Source organism: Melanotaenia boesemani, chromosome 24, assembly GCF_017639745.1.
Source record: "Melanotaenia boesemani isolate fMelBoe1 chromosome 24, fMelBoe1.pri, whole genome shotgun sequence".
NCBI lineage: Eukaryota > Metazoa > Chordata > Actinopteri > Atheriniformes > Melanotaeniidae > Melanotaenia > Melanotaenia boesemani.
In genome coordinates this window covers 20,446,198-20,471,265 of record NC_055705.1, presented here as the reverse complement: position 1 = coordinate 20,471,265, position 25,068 = coordinate 20,446,198, and the positions used below count along the sequence as shown (strand labels likewise).

Genomic DNA, 25,068 nt, shown 5'->3' with positions numbered 1-25,068 from the left:
GGTTGCAGCTATAATGAAGTCATCAGATGTAGGCATGGGGAGATGAAGCCCCCCCCCCCCCCAACCCAGTCATGTGTTATTTCACTGCTAAGTTGTAAACATTTCTGCAAACGGTTGAATTTCAGACAAACCTGGCCAACAAACATATTTCCCTTGAGTTTCCATTAATAAAAACTACATATGAGGCCCAAATGTTTGGTGGGTTGTGATTTACCAGGGATATGTGAATGCAGAAGCTTTCACTTCACTGTTGAGTTTGCAATTATAATAAAACTGACACACTCAGCTCTCATTTTTAAACTCTAGCAAATGTCATATTGCTTTATTTAGATACATAAGGCTTACTGATCCCAGAATCACAAACACAAGAACTCTCCATGTGATAGATGTATTGAACTGCCTCTTAATTAAACTCACATTAAAGTGACGTCTTTCTCGTTGACCTTCACATTTACCTTCAAATAACAATTAAATATTCTCTGCCCGCTATAACCAGTTTGAGTCTTTGAAAGAACAATTTTCTGCATATGTAACCCTCAGGCTTTTGCCACCCAACAATCCAGCTTTGATGTATTTTTCTCTTTTCTTTCCCCTTCAAGACTATTTTAGTACCAGCCAGTGTAAATGATTCATGATAAATAGAGCAAGAACCTGTACCCATACAGAGCAGTTAAATAATGACAGTATTTCTGATACTACCATTTAAATCAATTCCTCAAAACCATCTAATTTTCTGACCACCATTCATTCATCAGCTGGTTGTAGACAAGATTTTTAGCACCTATTATTGCTATAAATGAGTTTATTGACAAAATGTTTTAAGTCAATTAAATGGTTGGGTGTTTCATTAACAGTTGGAGATGCTCCTCTTTGTGATTTTGTGTCCAAATGATGCCAACAGCATGTTTGCAGTACCAGTACAATTAAAGGAATAATTGTGCAAACAGTAAAAGTTTTATTGTTAATATTACAGACCGTTTGCAGGGCAGAAGCTATGATTTCAGCCCCACCTCCACCAAGGGATCCAACTTGGACCAGGTGGTTTCCACAGGCAAAAACTGGATAGGATGCCAGATTTGTCCAAGTATTTTGGGACCCTTTGGGGATCTTACCAATCCGAACCTAAAGGGTGGAGCTTTACACCTTGCAATCCCATCGATTTGTTGAAAGAATAATCACTTTCTGTGTTAGTGGGCAATAAGAGAGAAGTGAGGCTTCCACTGTGCTTTTAAAAGCCACATTCCAAAAAAAAACAAAACAAAAAAAACACTGCTGAATGTCCACCATTATCCTCTTTTTTCTGTTTTTTTTTTTTTCATAGCAGCACCTTCCTTGAATTCTAAGATGTCAAGCTATCACACAGCTGAAGCTTCTGTTGCTATCAGCTTATATGGGCCTACCAGGTAAGGGTACAGTTGTCTATAGAAACACAACAAAGATCAGGGTTTACTGTACCAAACCACACTAAACTATCCCGTCTTGGTTCAGACCTCTTGGTGTAAATAAGGCTTTAAGGCCCATTGATGCTTTATGCTAAAGATGAAGAAGTGAATTCTGAACTTCCCTCTAGTGCAGAGGTCATTAACAAGCGGACCGCGGTAAGTGTAGTTGCTTATTTGGGCTTGTCCTGCTATGAAACCCCTCTGATTCTCTGACAGCTGTCCACAATATTGGATATTATGTTAGACTATAAGAGGGGTGATCCAGCTCAACTGGTCAACAACAGGATAAGATGGCTTACATTTTGTCTAATTTATTACTATTTTTTGTTTTGGTTGTTGCACTGACTATTGTTGATTTACTGAAATGCAAAAACTACATTTTACTAGGCCTAGCTGGACCCCCATTGTCATAATTCTGGCTCCCCAGGTTGGGAAGCACTGCTTCAGTGGATAAACTACCTTACAACCACACCAACGATAAAGATGTGAAAGTATGAGGACAAGCGATGATGTTTGAAATGGACACATCGTTTTTACATACAGTATGTAAAGGGAGCATGAAATAGCCTTTAGAGGTAGTACACCTAAAACTCTTCTGAACTTGCACTGCTACAGGCAGCGGGACATATTTGACATCACTGAACAAAATCTTACTTATATTTATGTGACGTCACATTGGCTGCATTAGTTGTGTATAACTTGTTTGCAGTGGGGAATTTATGCATTACCTGAGGCTGCACTCTCAGGACCGCAGTATGAAGGCCCTTAATGTTTAATGAAATGACATGGAAAAAGCTGAAAATGTGAATATGTGACACTCAAAGTTCCAAAGTGATGTTGAAAATTGTTGAGGTGTCTTGAGGCTCGTATCCTTTGAAAAGGTTTTTCTGAGCTTAGTAAATTTTTCAAATGATGCTGTTTTTGTTAGACTTGCTTTTTCAGCTCTGTTCAGTTTTAGATTTTTCTAGGTCCATTAAATGTTTTAAGCAGCCTCAGTACATCTAATTCAGATAAACCTAAGTAATTTTGGAATAGTTTTGTTTTCTTTAGCTCAAGACTACATAGTCAGTTTTTAATATCTACTTAGTTTATGTCTCAAAAATTCTTCTTTCAAGCCATGATTGAGTAATAGTAACAACCCTACCCTGAACATTTACACTTTTTTTTTTTTTTTTTTCTTTTGCAGAAACCGCATATTGGTGTGTGAAGTGAACTGACTCTTGATATTTGAAAAAGACTTTTACTTGTGTTGTTTTTGGCTGAACCTGTTGTCCAAATTGTGAAACTGTTTGAAGTTAGCTCAGGTTTTTTTTCTATGAAGACATAAATAAAGGTAGAGCAAGCTGAAATATTAAAAATAAATAAATAAATAAATAAATAAAAGGCTAAGAAAAGTGGTTTGCGTACTTTTTTTTTTGGAAAAAATCATGCTGAATCAAAACATAGCAGTGATCACTCCATTAAAAACATCCCAATGGCTTTACTTCTATTGGTTAGGGTTGTAGTCTGTTATCTTCTGCTTGATTGCAACTAAATTAAAGCTTGTGGAAGATAAATGTTTCTTCTTTAATTTAAGATTGCAGTATTCAAGCAAGAAGCTGACAAAGAGCTAATTAAACTAATTTAAAGTGACACTATGTGTTCCTGGAATTGTTGTTTCCCAGGCTGAGAAACCAGCATTTCGTTCCACATGCCTGCAACTCAACAAACTGGCTGCTTTGAAGGCACACTCTGGTTGATTTATCGAAGAAATGCAAAAGGACATGATTGGAGGAAGTTAGGTAAGTGACAGTAAGAAAGAACACCAGACTGACTTTTGCTGGCTGGAGAGAGCTCAGAGAAGAGATGGGATGTAAGATGGATGCTTAGCCTTTGTTAGGGGTCCCTCTCTGGAAAGCTAATGTTTTTGCTTCATTCACAGGATGACAAGCAATCTTTTTGATGAAGAAGACAGATAAGCTTGCTGCTAATAATTTAGGCCAGTGGTTTTCAAACTTTTTAATCCACGACCCCAAGAAAGGATGCACTGGTGTTTGCAACTCCCACGAGACGACATAATTGTGATTGTGTGATGTATCAACTAGGCCATGTTGCAGCCATCCTCTGAATGTAAGCGTGGAAAACTGTCAGAATCATCATAAATCAGGAGGATAAAGTGTTTTTTGTTGGTTTACTGCTCTGATAAACACCTACATGCCCAACATCAGTTTCTGTCACGGAGATTATGTCATATTCAGATTTTTAATGTGGCATGTTTATGAGTTAACGTGTTAAAAATTTAAGATGCTAATTTCAAAGATTTGTCTCTTCATAATGATTTATTTTGACAGCCCTGGTAAAAATCCAAAAGTCAATAGATAAATTGAAGCTATTTATTTTTCAAAATTATCTGGTGACTCCCTGAAATGATCTCATAACCCCATTTGACCTCTAGTTTGAAAACCACTGATCTAGGCCATGATTGTTTAAAACAGCCGGTTGCAGCTTCACATCAAATACACGCAGCACTGACGCTATAAAAACACAAAAAAATGAGTACTTGCAGGAACAGAAACAATGCAGGATACCTTATGAAAGGTCTGAATCCTAACAGCTGTCACCGATACAAACACAAAGAAGTTTCAAGCTTCCAATCTTTTACACGCTTTCTTTAGCGTCGCTGTATAGAAGGTAATCTGAAGCAGTTTGAAATATCGGGTGAGCTGATGGGTTTTTCTCTCCAATTTAAAGCTCAAGACGCCGGATAACAGATAAGACTTTGCAATCACACAGCTCAACTTTTTATTTCATATGTAAAGCATGAATTTTCATTTGAACTTACAAATACTAGCAAAAATATCTCAGGTTGTTTAACCACAATTTCATGTACTGAAGTATGTAAGTGGCAGCATTAGGATATTTGTTACTCTCTGAAATAGGACTCGTATGAGTGTAGCTGTTTTTATTTTTATTCTTTTCTATCTGGGTTACATTTGCACAATAACAACACTATGTCGTAACACTTTTGTTTAGAGAATAATCATGGCTTGCCTACAATTATTTCATTTCACAAATGCACCGTTGCCTTAATGCATACCATGTTATTGGTTGCCTTGGTGACCCATCAACGAGAATACATTTCAGATAATGCTTTGATTTTTAGTCTTGCAATGCACAAAGGAATACAGAACCTTCAAATCACAGCTTATTGAAACTTGGCTGTTCCATATATAATGGTCTAAAAAGGCAGATCACAGCTTGTTATGCAGAGTACACTAAAGCTAAGCAGGTCTTAATACAGAAATCTGTACAGCTTCTTCCTCATTGCAGCTGATGAGTGCATGTTTGAGCTCTGCTTTTACCACTGATTAAGATGCAATCACAATCCAGCATTGAGTGAATGTAAGGATATTTTCCCTCAACGTAACGGCAAAACAAATTTATAATTGACCTCATGTTCATCATAAATCATCTGCAAAAGCACAAATTTAAAATCATTGATCATGCTTTTAAAGAACAGCAGAAACCTTGTACTGATCAAATAAACATTACTCAACTTTCTTGAGTTGCCTGTTCTTGGGGGTTAAGTTGACTGAGCAAACAGGAGATTTGGCTTTGATTTCGCTGCACATCCTTACCTAAACCATTGAGTCTTGTGACTATTTTTAGGCATCTGCTTGAAAATTGCATTTGAAAGGATTTGAATAGTTTGTTTTACTGAGGATACGCTTGATCCATTGCAGATCACAAAGGCGTAAAGTATGCAAAGCTGTTTATTGCATCTAGAAAACCCCAGGGTTCATGCCAGGCTTTTATTTGCAGACTATTCATTGGCTTTTATTAAAATGCAGCCCTTTATCATAAAGAAGAGACTCTTTTCATTTTACACTCCCAGATCAGCTTTTAATGTTGACCTTAAACTTTCTCAGGTCCTTCTTAATGGTCTAATGTACAGTGAATCTGGGTCAAACTCTAGGTCCGCTCCTTTTTAGTCACATGGGTGATGACCCGGAGAGAAGTGATGATGAGAGGGGGAGAAGGAGTTTGCTGCTTAAATTGAGAGCAAAGTGTTTTTGTTGGTGGAAAGAGGGTTTTACCAAAACAAAAGGGCATGGATCCTTTGGAGCAAAGCTGATAATAAAATAATAAAGTTAATAATAATCATTATTTAACATGCATTTGTTTCAGGCAGTAGTCTGTAAAGTGCAACAGGGTTCATCGGAGGTCTCTTAAACGAGGACGATGCAGTATAAAGAAGCTGGATTGGAACATTAGCTAATGCTTAGAGCAGCTGAATAGAATGATAACATAGGCATAAGTTGTTTGAGTAATCATTTTAATGCACGGCTACCTACTGAACTTAAATTTAGGCTACACATCTACATGATCACTTTCTAAGTTTATCTGCAAACACACACTGATTTGTTGAATGTATATGAATGTTTGTGTTTATAAGGGTATAAATGTGTACATTATTATTATTATTATGACTATTGGTACCCCCATCCCTTGGGGGTGTGGTGCTTTGGAGCTATTTGGGATGTGCTGTGAGTCCCTGGCTGCTGTCATTTTGGGCTCTTGGCTTGGAGGGGCCTGGATTGTCCTGCCATGGGAGGAGTCCTGGGAAACGGGATGTTTCCTTTTTACTGGCGGTGCAACTCTTTACACCCCCCCTCCCCTGCACATGCATTTACATCCACACACTTAGAGGTTTGGGGAGCATGCACATTGCACGGGGTGTGGCGGCAGGGGCCTCTGGCTGCAGCCTTCCTTTGCCTCCTTCATCTGGACTCATTGCTGTTCCTACGGTGGGGTGTCTCAGTTCGGTTCTCTGTGGTGGCTGCTGGTTGCCCAGGGCTTGGAGCCCTCTAGGTCTGCCTCTGATCCTGGAAGGTGGTGCGGTTGAATTTGCATGATCAATCAACACAACTCACCCCTAATGTTCAATACACACACCTATGTACACACCCCTACACACAGACACATACAAACCTGCAGAAACACACACATGTTGCTGTTCATGGTTTTTACAGTTTTTCTTGCCCTTATAGATCATCTGTGACTTTAGGATGTTAACTGCTTCTTTCCAGGTGGAGCAGCTGTTCGGTTTCTTTGTTTAGGTTGAATTTGCACTTGTTGTGGTTTGTTTTTTATGTTTTTCTGATGATTCCTGGTTTATTTTCCTTGCTTTACTATTATACTGTTTCATGTTTTTTGTGTTTGGTGTTTACGGTCATGTTTAGTCCTGTGTTACTTTTTGGTTTCTGCTCATTAGTTCACCTGGTCTGATTAGTTCATTCACCTCACCTGTGCCTCATTAATCCTTCAGTGTATTTAAACCATTTGTTTAAGTTCCTCCCTGGCCAGTCCATTGTTTGTTGCTTCTGTTCCCACAGATGTTTCATACATGTCACTTTTTTTTGCCTCCATAGTCTTTTGAGTTTAGTTTATTAAAACCTTTTACTTACACCAGTCTGCCTCCTGCCTCTTCAAGGCTGCGCATGGGTCCTCATGCCCACCACATCTTGACACTTTTGTTATGTTTTTCTATCTTTTCTCTTCCCATTTCTTCTCTATCCACCATTTTCCTTCTGTTTCTCTAGTCTGGTCCAGCATTTCTAAGCAAGAACATTTTAAAATAATTATAAAGAATAACATTTAAGATTCAAGGCCCGTATCCAAAAGGGTACTCTTGGCAGAGTAAATTTGTTCAGCACAATAAAGCCTGGTGCACATAACGATTTTTTTAATCTTATGAGATTTTTTATTGGTTCAAGACCTCACACGTGAAGATAAAAAAATCAGGCATTTAACAGTTTGATCATAATGTGTGTTGTATGCTCCGATAATCTAATCACAGAACAACACACACATAATGATGCTGTCCTGCAACTGATCGACAATCTAGTCCTCGGAGCAGAAGAACCATAGCAACAACTGGAAAACACAGCAGCCAGCATGGAAGAGGTATGGTGGTGCTAACAGAAAAAGCCAGAACTGAAAAAAATAACAGACTGGAAACAGCGTGAACATGGACTTTTTTTACTTCCTTGTTCCCCAGCCAGCTCGCTCTCTGATTCGCTACATTCCGTGCCACATCACCATCCACACAGTGGCAATTCAAGAGTCTTCCGCTTTCCTCACACACATGAAGATATCGGGTCGTAAATATTGAACATGTTTAATATTTCCAATTCTCGGTCACACTCATTTCGGAGTGGATTATTGGGACAAATCTGATCATAACACACCTCAGACCAAATGATAATTGTATAGAATTATCTTATAAGACTCAAGATAATCAGGTTTGCCGTCCTTGGTTGGGAAGAGGTAAAATCGGGACAAAAACAGCCTGATAATTTTTGTGTGCACCCAGACCATCTGCTGTCATGAAGATGAACAGGACCTATTCTTCGGTTTTGAGTCTGATCATGGTCCTGCTTTGAATGAATTTTCTGGGCTCTTTCAATGTTTCTAAGTCTATTTTATGCACTTTTTTATTGTTTATTTATTGAAAGTCTCCTAATTCTGACCTGAAAAATATTGTTAGGATCTGCTCAAAGATCATTGTAGTCAAACAGAGATTTGAGTTAACTCTGGGGATCTCAGGTAAAAGGGGTCAGCACTATTAACCAACCCCATCACTGCGGATAAGTTTGTACTAATGCTTTCTATTCCCTGCTCCCTTTAAGGTGTCATCACCTGGTCTTTTCAGGCATCCACTGTCCTCTAAGTGTCTTTAAATATTTTTTTTGAAAACTTATTAAATAAAAAAAAATTAAACATTAAGCTTATTCTGATCCTTCGCTCATACCACAACTTTGTCTTGTGAAAGTTCATGCAAGCTTCATGCAAGCATTTATGCACTGATTGGCTGCAGGGAGGACAGGGTTAGAAGGGGGGCTGGCCCAGTGCATGCTCAGTGCGTTCGACAAAACATCAACAGCAGACTGAGCAGCAGCTTACAGAGTTCAGCCATTTATGTTTGAACCAGACTCCGAGCCTGAGAGAGAAGATACCAAGATGGTGGAAGAAGCATGTTTACAACAAAAATGTTTCCAAAAGTTTATGTGGCAGAGCACTTCACCCCACTTATAAAATAGAAAACACAAGGCTCATTTGTACATTGCAGGGGGTTAAACATTTAGGCTCATCCCTTAGCATTAACATTAGCATTAGCTTAGCATTAGCTGCATCAGCAGTAAAGCATGATTTTATAATTTTATATCATTCCATGACTAAACCATGACTTTAGGCGTGGAAGAGGGGCTGGGTTATTCAAATAGCCTCCTGCGATGATGGAATCCCAGGAGCAAATTAAAATCATGCGTTTGCGAGAGTTGTGAGAGTTGTTGGGGGTTCTGCTGTGAACAAAGGGCCCAGATGGAAAAACTCGACCGTCTTCAAAAGAGAGGCTTTCGGGGAAGTTACAGTCCAACACCAATATGCATGTTTTACCTTGAAAAAGTGCAACGTCCAGGTGATGACTCTTTTAAGTCTCTTTTTCCTTTAACCTCAAGGCTAATGAATTCTAACAGCAGTAATTTAATTAAGGGATATTTAACGGTAACTTTTATCCATTTTCTTTATAATTTTATTAATGGTTTTTAGATTTTTTTTTTTTTTTTTGAATTCTGGTCTTTTGAACCTTTACTGTCAGGACTGATATTTGTATATCATAGAATAATGCAGCTTTAGCTCTAAACCTCTATTAAATAATGTTACAATATGTGAAGATTATCTCTGCAAAGGCCAAGTCTGATTGAGTGAAGCTAAACTAAATTAGAGGTTTAGTGCTAGCAGTTCTGTCAAAGATGCATTAAAATAGTATGTTAGGAATACATGGTGTAAGGTTTGAATGTTCTTCTAAGAACAAATATTAGTTTTACTTTGGATGGAAAATTCGGTACAACTCTACAAAGCGTCTTGGAAGATTAATAAGACCTTTGTTTGCTATTGTAAATCCTGTTAAACTCTCAGAAAATTAAAGCCTGTAGTTGAGAAAAGAATGAACAATTAAGACAAAATGAGATTAAAAGACAACGTAGATTTATTATAGCACAATCATCTCAAATTAAAGGGTATTTATTTTTTTAAGTTGAGCTGTGTGATGTACCAAAGCAGTCAAGACAAGCACTTTGAAGCAGTTATAACATCTCAGCTGAAAGTGGTACTCTAAAATCATAGACACCTTTTAGAATTTTGTTTTTACAAAGGTAATTCAAAGGCTTCAGTTAAATGTCAAATGTTCTAAAAATGTGACCATTACAGTGGGAGAAACTGATTAAAACCCTTTAAAGACATCTTTCTCAACAACCACAGGATACCGAATTTTGTGATGCCTTAAAGATTTTAAAGCTTAGGGCCCCAAGATCACTGTATCCAGTTTTGACCTTAAACCTTGTCCTTAAGATCTTAAGATTCCTCCTGATTCTCAGGTTTTTTTTATTTTTTTATATTCTACGCTATAGATGGTGAACTTTAAAGTCTTTAATTTTAAGCTGATAAACCTTTTATTCCACAATTTTTGACTTGTCTCGGATTGGTGAATCTTTTTCCATCTGAGACTCTGCCTCTCTGAAACGTTCCTTTTATACCCAGTCATGTTACTGATCTGTTGCCAATTAACACAATTAGTTGTCAAAAGCTCCTCTAGTTGTTTTTATTTATTTTCTTATTAATACCAATCATAGACTGTATATAAAAGATGGACGGAGCCTCTGTGACGTCACTCATAGGTTGCTGAAAAGCAAAAGTTGGCTGGTTTCTACTATCGCCATCTTGGCAGAGTCACACCTGCCGAAAATACAAAAATGGGCAAAGTGGCGGACCTGAGAGAGGGACTGTGAAGGTAGGGGTGGATGATTGACATCTATCAAACTCCAAGCTGCCTGTGGCTAAGAGCTAACTGAGTCAACTCTGATCTAACATGAGCTAAGGTAGGTGGGCTAAAGCTAAGGTGCGCCGTTAGCCGGCTAAAAACTACATTTGTGCTACACTCTCACTTCTTGCTGCAGATATTGGATACATGTCATTTAAAAGGACACGCCCCTGGGGTTGCACATGGATCACTAGAACAATCTGATCATGGAAACAAACATGATGACATGTTTCCTGATAAATCTAGGTTCTAAAACAACCAAATGTTTAAGCAAATAAAAAAGGGTATATAAAATACTATTTTCACAATCTATTAGGTGGTGCAGTGATGCAGTACTTTTAAATATTTATATTTCTGCAATGCACAGAAAGTTTCCCATAAAAGTTTTAAAGAATTTTAAATGATCCCTACTAGCAAAACATGGATAAAATGGATAGAATTTTAAAATGGAAAAGGAGAGTTTTAACTCTGCAGCTCCATGCAGTAGTATTGCAGTTCCAAAAATTCCAAGGAATTAACAGATGGAACTGTTGGAAGTAGCAGAGCTTATTTCATTTTAAATTTAAACATTTTGTTCTCATAAATGATTTATTACTTCACCACTGTAAAATATTGAGCAGCTATTATTTATCTCCAAATAACTTCAGGTTTTAATAAATCTTCTGTACAAATTACAACCCAGTCTAGTGAAAAATGAGCAATTAGTGAGGCTTAGAAAGAGATGCATAAATTATTGAATTCAACACCATGAGCCATACTTAAAAAAATAAGACACCCAAAAGAGAAAAAAGTCTGATTTTCTTTTTGCCTAAACTGCATAGACACACCATTAAAATTCCACATACACATTCAGCGAAGTGCATACAACTTTGCAGGTTCAATTCTAACATAAATATATACACTCAGCAATGAGGCAGAAATGCATGCTTTGCTGTACGTTTATGCACACACACGTATGCACTGAAACACTATAGGTTTTCTCAAAGAGGATGTCAGCTCTAATTTCATGCATAGCCGTCGCTCAATAGCATGAGCAAGTTCATCAAATAGACCGGTTTTCTGCTGCATAAGGGTTTCCCCCCCACATCTGATGCCATCTTAGCCCCCCACCCTGCTTTTTCCCTTGCGTAGGTGGCAAGCGATTCTTCCTGTGTGAGGGCGGCAAAGCTTCACACCGTAACATCTACCCTGCCGACTCCTCTTGTTTGTCTCTCACACTCTCTCGCTTGAACTCTCTTCATGCGCTTGCTTTAAACTAGGTCACCATAGTGAGGAGAAAAGCAATGATGTGCTCATGCATCTGTCACTGGATATTAGCCGCATCATGGTTATTAGGCAGGCAGACTGCTGGGGGACATCTGTAAATCATCCTATTGTGTATGAATAGCTTAATTTCTTAACTTTTCTAGGAGAACATTGAATTACAGGTCGTTTGGACTAATGAAACCAATGAATTTGAAATGGAATAATATTTTTTTGCTTGTAAATTCTGAACTAAGTCATTTTAAGGTTAAATGTTACTTTCTTTGCTTATATTAAATGAAGCAGTTTTGGATAATTTACACACTTAATTATCTCTTTATACTTCTAAATGCTCCTTTATTATGATAAAATGTCTTATTCTGCTAGAAATCATTGGAAAATGGCCAATTGTAGCCATAAAGGTATGTACCTATTCTAATCATTTCTAAATGGTGTGTTAAAACAAGGCATGATGGAAAGGTATCCTCTCAAGGAGTATCTGTGGTTTTTATGGACCCCTTTGAATCAGATTAAGAGGGGTGGTTTAACACTTTTAATAATCTGATCATGAGGAAAAGTTTTACCATATACTTAAATCTGACTGTGCATCTTGATATGAAATCCGTCCGTCCATCCAGCTGGTCCACCTAGGTTTGATCGCAGTGTCCGCAGGAAAGCCCAGACTTTTCCTTCGTTACTTCTTCCAACTCGTCCAGGAAAATCCTAAGGTATTCCGAGGCCAGCCAAAATACATAATCTTGGTTCTTCCCTGGCACCTCCTCGCAGTGAGATATGCTAGAACTCCTCACCAGGAAGGTGTCCAGGAATCTCCCTAAAACTCAATATTTTTCAGGCTTCAAATGTAGAATGTGAAAATCTTGATCCTCCCTCCATTTCGTTAGGTTTCTTTCAAGAAGCAAATTTCTTATTTTACAGTGGCCCAAGGAATGGTTTGTTAGACTTTCTAAAGGTCTTTCACTGTTTCTCTTTAGAAATGAGCTTTTTTTTTTTTTTCTCTCATTTTCAAATCCAGACCTGGCCTTTTCAGGGGAGTGTGATTTTTGTTTGTTAAACCTCTTAACTTTTACCTGTGAAGAATTCCAATAAAAAAATGCCCCCAACTCCAAGGATGAACCAGCATTGTATTGCCACATAAGACAACACCTTGTTAAAAAGTCACATTCATTCGCATTTCTTCATTTTTATCTATGAAAAACACCAAAGATAACACAGTTTAACTGACATAAAATAGTATTTTTTTCCCCAACAAGTTGATTTTAAAAGAACTGTTAGCTTAAAAATGTGGAATATATCAACATGGTGTGCAGAGCATCCTTGAAGATGATGCCTCATTTTGCTCCTCTTGGATCACCAAGCTTCCCACCCCATCTCTACAGGAGAGCACAGACACTCCATGAAATAAATTTATTGTATCTGCTTCTATCCACAATCTTGTGCTTTTGGTCACTACCTACAGCTTGTGAACATAATTGAGGGTAGGATAGTAGATCAATCAGTAAATCAAGTCCTTCCTCTAACAGCTCAGCTCCTTTTTCACCACAACAGAATGACACAGAGTGCTCGTCACTGCCGATGCTGCACCAATCCGCCTGTTGACTTATCTTTCCTTTACTTGTGAACAAAACCTTGAAATACCTTTTTGTGAGATACTTATTTTCCATTTGGGACAGGATTTCATTCTTGACTCGGAGAGGACACCCTTTGTGTGAGAATAATCAGAATGAGTCCATTTAAACATAGCTAGCACCCTCATCATCAAGACAGTGACCACTTTGCTTTTAAAACATCCAATGAGATTATGAGTGCTTAATACTATGACACAAGTTTTTCAAGCTGGCTCGTTGGAGGGCAGTGTCCAATGACTCCTCTCCTCTGAATGATTGATCTGCTGTCCAGTTAAATGGTACAGAACATCAGGTGTGCTGGGTTGTATGGTAAAATATATAAAGTATAGTAAAAGATGAATGTGCTTATCTTAGGCCAGTGGTTCCCAACCTTTTTTCCTTGGGGACCCCCTTCATGCCATGGACCCTTTGCTCCTACCTGTGCTGAAACAATGTTTGGTTTTAGGCTTTTAAACGTGAGATTCTCATCATTTATAAGGTGTTCTGGTTGAGTCCTGTTCTTTGATAAAGCCAAAGTTAAATGAACCATACACAGCCTTACTTGTATACATATAGACGAGGACAGTTTGTGGACATTAATCAGAACGGCTCTAATGTTCAAAGCCTCGGGGACCCCCTGTGCTCAGGTTGGGAACCACTGTAGGCAATAACATAAACAGTGATCATGTATAGCAGTTTCAGTTTTGATTGTAATGTAGCGGTTACTTTTGGTTTAAAAAAAATCCCATTTTGATGTGGTTTAGTGGAAATATAATTTCAACATGGACGAAAAACTAACAAAAACATACACGAATTAATACCTTCATTATGAGCTTGCTTACTTCTTCCAAGCACAGAAACTATGTTCATGATTCAAGTTCATTTGAGTTTCCATGTCGATCAGGGTTGTCAAAGTCCGGTCCTCGAGGGCCGGTATCCTGCAGGTTTTCATTGTTTCCCTGATCTATTACACCTGACTAAAATTAATTGGTTATTATGAAGACGTTGACAAGAAGCTGTTGGATCCACTGGATTTTTGGGTGTGTTGGAGCAAAGAAATGACTAAAACCTGCAAGTTGACGGCCCTTGAGGACCGGAGTTTGACACCGCTGATGTAGATCTTCATTTGTGTGGGTAGTATAAGATGTCTAGTGCTGTTTTGACTTTTTTAAGGTTCTGTGTGAAATCTAATGAACAAATTGGGGAAAAGAAAATCTCATAGCAAACTTGTCGCCTTAAAGCGTCCAACAAGGGGATGTCTTTGGCCATTTTCACATCTAATCATTCACTAGACTATTGTAAAAACTGTAAAAGACCTTTAGAAAAGAAGAAACTCTTCTTGGCTTTTTGAAAGAAACTTCAAGTAATAGAGGACCAAGCCTTTCATTGAGTCAAGACTTAATGAAATTTGGAGTTACTAAAATAAATTGAATTTAAGATGTTTTGAATTTAAGTGTCAAACCCAAAGTTAATTGCACTTGTAGCATAAATTTGCAATTAGTTTGAGCTCATTAATTTATTTATTCATAATCTTAATTGTATTGTAGCCCCTTAACTTATAGTAAAACACAGAATATCACAATAACCTGTAGGATAATGGTGTTCTTTTCTTTCTGGATTGCTAAAAAAGTCAATTACTTGGTAGTCTCATTTCAACACAATGGAGGTGTTCTGTTAGCATGAGTCAGCAGAAAATGAGCTTCACAGTAGCACTTGACCAAAACGTTATTTATTTATATAAGCAGTATACCACACACTATAAAACTGATGCCTATTTTCACTCCAGATCCTGTTTTCATAAAAGATTTCCCCTCGGAGGGCTGATCCAAGATCAGAGCGGCTTGTTTTTATTTTTAGTCTTATTTCTTTACAGCCCCACCCTACAGAGATTCCTCTCAATTATAGCAAAATTGCTTTGCGGAGGGAAAAAAAAGAGTAATGTGTGACACCCCTGTGTGACCGGTTCTTTGCCTTTCACTCGAGTTGTTTTAATGGGGGCAGTAAGGTTGCCGGCGGAGCTTCTTATATGACTTTATTAAGCTCTCTGGTTCTGATCTTGGATTAGGACTCCGATTCCAAAGAGGCTTTACAAATACAGGTCCCAGTCAACTGAAACACACAGGTGATTTTCATCAAGACGTAGAAAATAGTGATTTTTGTTTTATTGAAGTATCTCAACAGACTAAGACACTTATAAAGTGTAGTAGAAATATCAGAGGTGAGGAGAGTTTACTGCGGTGTTGGCCAAGCTCTGATCAATTCAGTCAGTTGTAAATGGATAAATTCATAGATATACACACTGAAAACTAGTCTCACTGTCTAATGAGCTAATCTGTAAATCAGCAGAATAAGTAACAGCCGTTCTGCTGTTCCTCTAGCATCACTCCAGGCCATTTTAAATGTAATTACAAACTTCTGGACAGGACACAAATGGGTCTGGAGGCTTTATGAATATGTAAGACCCCTAAATATAAACTCATTTAAGCTGCTTGAACTGACTGAACTGGAACCAGATTGACTCCGGGCTTGCTACTGGCCTAACATACATTCCATAACTGTATGAAAATAGAAACATTAATTAGATACATCTTACATAAAAGCTTTTCTCTGAACATACAAATACCAGGGAAAAAGTGTAGATCTGTGTGTGCATGTTTGCATGCGTCTGTTTGAGGGCAGAAAAAAGGGGGCTGATTGTTCTACAAAGCCGAACGACTGCAAAGAACACCATAGAACAGTAAACAAAACCCAAATGCTTCAAATACAGTCCTTTCCCCTCCATTTTTTTCTCTTTTTGTTATTTTTTCCTCGACATGTGTCTGCACGCCTCCACATATGGCATCAATTTTACATGTTTGAGGAGGGGATGGGGGACTCCATCAAGAGTCATCAACAAGAATCCTGTTTCATTCATTTTTTAACACTGCTCTGCACGCTGTGTGTGGAATATCACAATATACAGGACCTATTTCACAGCACCTGTGATCATTGCCAGTTGGGTGCAGCACTATGTGCCTTAAGGTCCTGCATATATGACAATGCATCTGCAATTCCTTTCATTTTTCATAAAGAAAAAAAATGACTAAACAGAGGCTTTCATGAAGGGTCTAATTTTAAAAACTGTATGACATGACTAATGCAAAGAACATGGGACACAAACAGAATATGGATGTTTTTATGTGCTTTAGGATTCAAGCAGCTATTTTTATTTCTGCAGCTCATTTAGTCCTTCCACTCCAATTTCCATCAGACTTGTATTCCAATGTGTTCTTGCCACGACACAATTTAGTGTTTAACCTTCATGATCTGATGTGTAATGATGGTATTAATTTATTTGGGGTTATTCAAAGTTTGACATTTTGGGGAAATACTTTCTCTTAAGAGTTCCATGAGAAAGCATCAAGCTTTGTGCTAAATGTTAAACTATATAAACTTCTTCTCCAAAACGGATGTTTTGTCAAAGCTGCCGACGTCTCTAAGGTGCTCATGAGGGTGTTGGTGCTTATGGGCGCCAAGAGCAAATACTCGGATGAAAAGCTCCTGTTTTTCTGTTTGGAAGTGTAAAATAGTCCTCATAGGGACACAGGAAGTGTTGCGGTGGTTTAAGTTACAGGACTTCTGCCCTGGAGACCAGGAAATGAGTCCCTGGCGAGTCCCACATGAGACCTTTTGTTCTTTTAATTGGTTTTGTACTAAATATTCTTTCCATTTTTATTCTGAACAGGGTTTCCATTTACTAGCAAAGCACATCTGAAGCAAACTTAGCCAGACTGGTGCCATTGGCTTCTCTGCTTATTATTGCTTTCGGCACTTTTTTTATCCACATGAATAAAACTGAGAAATCACTTTGGGAATTACTTTTGTCTTTGGGAATACATTGGATATTCTATTTGGGAAGATGCTGGTCAGTCATATGAGTTTGTTTGCTGACTCAGACCAGGAATGACTGGAAAGTCATGTTAATGGTTACCAGATTTGACATGATTTCAAAGGATTGTCAAAATGGCTAAAAAAAACATCTCAAATGTGAAGTTTTTAACGAATTTGTAGGAACGTTTTGAATTTAAACTATTCTTATTTACATACTTTAAATTGGCATCTTTTAAAAATATAAATGGAAAAATCCCAATGGATATCCATCCATCTTCTCTGACTTATGAGGTCTGGTTGTGGAGGCAGCTTAAGCAGGGAAGCCTAGTCTTCCCTCTCTCCAACCACTTCTTCCAGCTCATCCCACGATGTTCTGAGGCCAGCCAAGGAATGTAGTCCCTCCAGCATTTCCTGCATCGTATCTGGGGCCTTATCCTGGTGAGATGTGTCCGAAACACCTTAACAAGGAGGCTTCAAGGACTCATCCTAACTAGATGCCCAAACCACTTCATCTGGCTCCTCTCATTGTGGAGGAGCAGCAGCTCTACTCTGAGCCTCTTCTCAAACTCATTTTGAAGGGTTTTACCTGCTGTCTTGTACTTTCAGTCAGTCCCCCACAGCTCATGCCCATAGGGGAGGGTAGGAACGTAGATCGACGGGTAAATCGAGAGCTTTGCCTTTTGGCTCAGCTTCACAACAGACCGATGCAGTCTGCTTCACTGCAGTCACCGCACTGATTGGCTTGTCGATTTAAATCCACACTCGTTAACAAGATACCAAGAAACTTGAACTCTTCCACTTGGTGCAGGAGCTCATTCCCAACCCAAAGAGGACATTCCACCCTTTCCCGGCTGGAGTCCATGGCCTCAGATTGGGAAGTGATGATCCTCATCCCAGCCACTTCGCACTCAGTGGTGAACTGTTCCATCGATGGTAGTAGATCATAACCTGATGAAGCAAATGGCACCACATCATCTCCAAAAAGCAGAGATGCAATCCCGAGTCCACCAAAACTGGAAGCGTAAGGATTTTTTCCTTTGTCCTGGATCTTTTGCTTTTTCTCTGAGGTCTAATTAATTGGATAGATTAAGGAAATTAAGTCACTCCTTCCTTACAGTCCATGACAGGGTGGTCACTGTGTTCAGGGCCGTTTGCAGAGAGGTCAAACCAGGAGGTACACTTCACAATCGTAGCAATTTTCATCAATACTGGGGCTACTTATACACTGCAACTCCTGTATGAGAAACAACTATTTCTGCATTATGACTTAAAGGTAAGAGATTTGCAAGTTACAGTGGAGATTAAAAGACTGAAATTGAAAGGTTTAAATAAAATGGCTGAAATATTTAGCACTGCAAACTCTATACTAAAGGTTTTGTTGTTTCCAAGTTGCCAAAAATGTACTGTGGCTTGGTACATAACCATTATAAAGCAGGGAAACTTTGAAGTCCTAGCAGATAGATGTTTTTTTTTCTGTTTGTAGCTTCCACTTTTAGAGATCAAAGTAGCATCAATCTTCTCAACCAATTCTTCAGAAAGCAGTACTATAAATTCTTGTGAGGCGGATTGCTTAAAATAATGTAGCATGAATTATTTGTATTTGCTTTTTTTATCAATGTGTTCACATCAAAAAGAGTAAAACTCACTTATTCAGGATTTATTTATCTTTACACAGCAGAGGGGATTTATTGGAATGAGACTTCTTGCTTGCTTTTGTTATATTATTTTGTTGCAATCAAAAGATAAAACTAAATAAAACTTAAAGACCTAGAAAGAATGTTCATGTGGTTTTAAACGTGTGTAGTGTTGGGAGATGAATCAAAATGCAGAATAGTGGTAATCCTCATTATTTTGACAAGAAAATTTATAATCGTGACATCCTGATTTACAAGCTACCTGGCAAATTCTCGGATGACAATTTCCCGTTTAGTCATGCTGGATGTGACTGAGTCACTTAAGCTGTGAAGGAGAGGAAATTTATGGGATTACCTGTCAGTCATAACCAAAAAGCTGCATCCACAATGTTTGCATTTTTTTTATAACCACATTAGTCTAGTTTTGTTAACATATTGGCTATTCATTAATATTGCACACAATCTCTAAATCTCTGGGAAGAAAAGTTTTTTTCCTTTGAAAAAGCAAAAGGCAAAAGTGAGGGAAGCAATGAAAAATAGATAAGCCCCAAATAAAGTCCTGTGTCTCTGAAGATAAGGAATCTGGAGACCACTTGAGAATTTAAGGTAGATAAATTTCCCAGAATTTTAAGAATTTAACATTGGTGAAAGCCTGGGTTAACCCATAAAAGATAATATATATATTTAAATATTCTCTTTTAAAAATTATTTGAATGGATAAAACTATGTAAAATGAGATGTTCTCAGGGAGAAACAGGCACTATTCTAAAAGTTCTTATTCATGTCCTGAAACATACACAATTTTCCTGGTGATGATTTGCATGTTTAGTATGCAGATTAATATTTATTCAGTTGTAGATTTGTTATGTAAGAATGTGACCTGGCATTCTTTAAAAAAAAAAAAAAATCTTGGCTCTTACTGTGAACTTCATTGTCTGGTCATAAAGCATAATGAACAAAACCTCACTGACTCAAACAAGATTTTAGCAGACAACCACTGTTCCTGACTCTAACCCATAATAAACAATTAACAACTGATGTGTGTGTGGTTGACTAGCTCTGAAAGCACAATTCTAATAAGAACAAGAAAACATTACTATTTAGAAAAGAAAACTAATCCTAGGGTACAACTAAAACTAATGTGCTAGAAAATTAATAGTGAGTGTTAGTTTTAAACATCTCAAGTTGTGAGAACTGTGATCCGGGTTTGTTTCACCAAAGAATAAACAGCTCGGCATGCTGCGTTGTGATGGGTGAGGTAATAAAGATAATGGAGGGAACTCAGAAGCTGCGTCCTTTGATGCCGCACCCTTTCTGAAGAAGGCACTGTGGGTGCTTCGCTATCTCGATGACCAAGATTCAGCTTTGCAACCCTGTCCCTGAATGTCTCTGAAGTCAGTTTGGCATTGAGTCATAAAAGGGACCTATCCACTTAAGTTAACGCTGGCGGCTTTTTATTCCACTACTGGGTGTTTTAGTCTCTGTGAAGGACCACTTCTCAAAATGCTGTGGCCTTCACATTCACTCCAGAAGTGGCATGTCCATGAATATTCCCACAAACCTGATCCATCTCATTTCCTCCACTATGCTTAGTTGAGACCTCAAGTCACCAGCCGCAATGCAAAATGGTGAGAGCTGTTTTGACGGGGCCCACAGATCACAGTCCGGGTGGACTAGAGGTAGAGGTAGCTGACCCAGTAGACGATGTTGAAGAGCAAAAAGGATGTGGGGAAGAATACCCGAGAGTAGGAATCCAACTCGCGGATATTGACGTGGATCCGTCCTTTCCTCCAACCGCCGTCTTTACACTCCTCAAAGCAGCAGAAGAAACTCTTGCAGTCTTTCCCGTCCAAGCACTCATACAGGCAGTTGTCATCATAGTCATGCCAAAACAGGGAGTTACCAATTGGCATCATGGGCCGAGGGGTGCGGCTCATATTGAACGATGAATAGGCCTGAAAGATGGAGAAAGACAGATTTGTTTAGTTTATAACAATGCCTTTATTGAATGGTAATTATCCAATTACAACTTTCCAGTCATAGCTGTTAATGGAAAGTCTGGATTTCTCTATCATCTTTGAACATTTTTCTGAATTTAATGATTGATCAAACTATAAATGTGTTGATATACTTTCCTACAAACCATTTGAGTTTATTCCTACATGAGAATGCTAACTTTGTTTTATCAGTTTATATAGTTTAATCCTGAATTAGGTAATGTAAGTATGTATTTGTTGCATTTCACAACTTTAAACTTGAAAATACTAAATTCTGCAGCATATTAATTGAATCTGCACATGTGCCGGTTGTTTGACCTTTATTTTTCCAGGTAAAATATTTAGAACTATTTCTCCTTTGCAAACATGACCAGACTCAGAGGTCCAAAAAAAAAAATTAACAGAGTGATAGTGTCTAGTTAGAGAGCAGTGTTTGATGCCATTTTGTAGACAATTTCACCATACTGTAGTTCAGAATTGGAAGTATTCTCATCCTCACGAGGGTGTGTTTGGCAGAGCGAATAAATGAAGCTTTATTGTGGAACAGCAAAGCTAATCTAGCTTTGACTTTTGTCTGAAGGTTGTTGTGTGTTGAAAATGAGTTTAATCAAACAAGATACTGGGATATTTGTAAATTTTAACATAATCCAAGGCAAACCCATCAACGCATAAGATTGTGGCCATACTGCAGGCCTCATTCGTCGAATTAAAGGGTTGCGCATTTGGTCGTTTTAGTTCTAAGGGAAAGATGGAGATTGTGAAAACACAGAAAATACCGAGGTAAGGTTGCAAAATGTAATAAAAAATAACCTAGTTAATATAAGATTGTATCATCAGCGTAGAGATGCCAGCACCTTTGGCAACATCAATAAAGAAGTTGGAAAAAAAATATGTGGGATCAGGATAGGGCCCTTTGGAGATGATGAGTGGTTTAGACAAGAGAATTCTAGTCTTCAGCTGTTGGACAAGGTTACCAAGATGGCTGGCTAACCAATAGAAGCAGATGGTAGACTGATGCTAGAGCAAGGGTGCCCAAGCCCAGTCCTCAAAAGCCACTGTTCTGCAACTTTTAAATGCATTCCTTCTCCAATCCACCTGAATAAAATGAATGGCTCATTATCAGGACTATGTAGAGCTGAATGACATGGTAATGAAGGAATTGCGCCATTTGATTCAGGTGTGTTGAAGGGATACATCTAAAAGTTGCAGGATAGTAGGACTGAACTTGGGCATCCCTGTGCTAGAGTCTACATAGATGATCATTATCAACTAAGTTGAGGCTTTAGCAAGGTCAATACAGGCAGCTATGCAGATCTGTTGTCTGTACATCGTTGTGATAATGTCATCAAGGACATTCATGGTGGCTGTGATACACCTATGTCCAGCCTGGAAAGCAGATTGCAAGTCAAACAAAATGTAATTTGAAGAAAAAAAGGAATGGCATAGTTGCTTGTGCAGGAAAAGAAATTCTAAGCAACAGTACCTAAAGAGTTGGGGGTCAATTACATGGCAGAAGCAAATGGAACAAATTCTGAAAGCAAGTAAACTCAACCAGTTGTGTTGCATTATGTTCAGTTGAAGGATAAAAGCAAAACAAGTTACATTTGGTTTTGCTTTATTTACATAAGATATAAAATATGAATATGAAGCTTTCACGGTGTTGCATGCTAGGATTTAGGGATTTAGGGGCACTATAATGTAAGAAATGCTTTTCCATGACTTCTGCCTCCTGCCAGATTAGTTATAGTTTGGTTCGGCTAAAAACAAACAATTTTAATAAAGAATGGATAAGATGAAAAAGTTGTGCAATGGATTGAGTGGTAGCGCAGATTGTCCAATTGACCATGGAGTCCAATCTCACTCCTCCAATCATCGTTGTGTTGTTGTGTCTTTGGGTAAGATGCTTCACCTTCCAGTGTCGGCATCGCTAGTGTATGAATGTGTATTGATGTTTATGTGGTGGTTGGAGAGGCCATGTCAGCCTGCCCCAGGGGCTACACATGTAGCTTACCCTCACCAAGTATGGGTGAGGAGTGGATAAATGATCGATCTAATGTAAGCACTTCATATTCTGTTAGCAGTAAAAGCACATTATTATTATTACTACTACTACATGTGATGCTTCTGAGGGAGGCTACAGGAAGCAGACATATGGGGACATTTTTTCTGAACAGCCTCACCAAAAGAAACTAAGTTTAATAGATCGGCACATCTATTGCATGTATTTTTCAATGCTTTCAATTCCTGGAAAAACTCCATCAGATTTGACTATTAATGTGCACAACAAAAAGAACCTCACATATTATAAGATGCCTACAACTGCTACTTTTTCCACTGGAAAAATATGGGTTCTGTGATGATAATAAAATTTATACCGAATGAATAACATGCAAACTTAAGTGGCAAAGTTAGTGAAACACAAGATTAAAGTTGCTGCCAAAACCATGGACAGGACTGTAAAACAACTGCCCACTAAATGTATAGATATACATATTTTTGTCTCAATTTTGTAGGTAATGTGGATTGGCTGAATGGACACACAGCCATCTTCATTTGTCCGGTTCTAGGTTGGAAAATGAAGCAAAAAAAAAAAAAAAAAAGTGAAACAAACCTTAATGAAGCAATATGATTTTAAAACCTAAGTGTAAAATAATTTTTGGAGAAAGTTAATTGAAGGTCAGACTTGCTAAATCTAAATTCAGAAAGCTTAAAAGCTCCTGGCCAAGTTAATCATGTGACTTTCTCCCTGATGTTTATAAAACATGTGAGACAACCTAATTGGTGTGTATTTCCCAGTCGCCCTCTCTTCTGTCGTCGGTAGTGAGAATTGACTCAGTAGGCGTTATAGAGGAGCTGCAAGGATGCCTGCAAGGATGGACACAAAGCTTCTTCTGACAAACAAACTTGGCCAAAATACAGCCTGGAACGCAGAGGAGGGCACAGAATATAGCACAGTTTAATTGTTGAACCATAGCTGTAAGTCTCTCTGGCCCTAGGACACTGTCAGCAGAACTCCCCTACACGTAGAGGAAGTAATGAATAGAAAGGAAATGTGAACAAAGGGAAATGACAGCAGCAGTGACTGACTCGGTTTTAGTGGATGTGTGCCGCTGCCATTACAGCACTCGCAGCAGCATTAGGCTCTTGCAGAAGGGCAATGGCATGAAAAATGTTTTTAGCTGCATGTATGTGCCTATTGACATGGTAGGCTACTGTGAAGACATTTTGTGCTGTACATATAAGGTAACTGTTGGTATCATATGGATAAAATCAATATTGAATGATGTCTTTTACTAGCTTGTTCAGACATCTTAAGTGATAAAAGGTCAGAAAACAGTCAACAGAGTTAGCTGCTCTCGACACTCACACCCTCTTCCCACAACTTTATTCTTTGTTTTTCCAAAATACAAATACAAATTTATGCCATATGTTTTTCCAGTTCAATGGGACCAATCATCTGGATGCCCAGGAGTCTTGATGACCCCTCTGAGGTTGCGAAGGCATCCATCAATGTAGTCTGAGATAGTTGTTGTTCAGATCATTAAATACGTGCTAACCAGTTGTCTGATGCACATGGACAAAACCATTTAAAGTAAGATTAAGGTCGCACAGTCTCTGCGTAACCACCCTAGCCTCGGCTTTGCAGAGGCTCGACAAACACCTCTTCCAGACCTGATGTGCACCCACGCTACGCAGACGGTTATGCAGAGGCACTCCCCTGTGATTGGTTGGTTTGGGATCACGTCTTGCCAGATATCTGGATCTCCTTGCTGAATTTGTGTGGTAACCACAGTTTTTAAAAACAATAACCAGTGGATCAAGTTGATGAGAGGCTGATCGAATTATTTTGTCGTTTTCTTCCACAAGCTAATAAAGACACTGAACCATACTGGACACCATTGTTGTTTTAAAACAGACAATACCTACCGAATTGAAGTAACTATTAAAAGAACTCTGACCTGGTGAGTTTACCGGCCAATACCATCCCTGCTGCCACCTTCGGATTAGAAGGAGAAACTGCAACACAACACCAAAATGACGCGTGCCCTCTACCCTCAAGTGCGAGAGCAAACTCGCCAACATCAGCTACGCCGAGGCCGACCACACTCCGCAAGCATAAATCCACCTTAACAGCACATGAGAGATTTTGAGATTCGGTTGCGACGGTTTTGGGATAGTTCCACAAATACATAGTGTGTTTAAATGCTGGTGGAAAGCTGGGTCATCTCAATTTTAGCCCTTAAAGCTCAACTAAATTGCCAGCCTCTCTTCATGCTATCTTTTATATTGACAAAAGTTTCTCAGGAACAGTAGTGTGCAACTCTGTGCGGTAAATAGTGAAAAATATCTAACTCTTTAAATCTCTCGATCTGTGGAAGTTTTCCAGACATTTATAGC

At 38.5% G+C, this 25,068-nt stretch overlaps 1 protein-coding gene across 1 annotated transcript in view; it reads right to left on the bottom strand.

The window, feature by feature from the left end:
- Positions 1–19,353: 19,353 nt before the first annotated feature.
- The window catches only part of LOC121635446 (gamma-aminobutyric acid receptor subunit gamma-3-like), a 156,311-nt gene continuing 150,596 nt past the window's right edge, over positions 19,354–25,068 (bottom strand). The window contains exon 10 of the mRNA XM_041978582.1: positions 19,354–20,628. Within this exon, the coding sequence (XP_041834516.1) occupies positions 20,347–20,628 (282 nt within the window). The 3' untranslated portion in view covers positions 19,354–20,346. The remainder of the gene's footprint in view (positions 20,629–25,068) is intronic.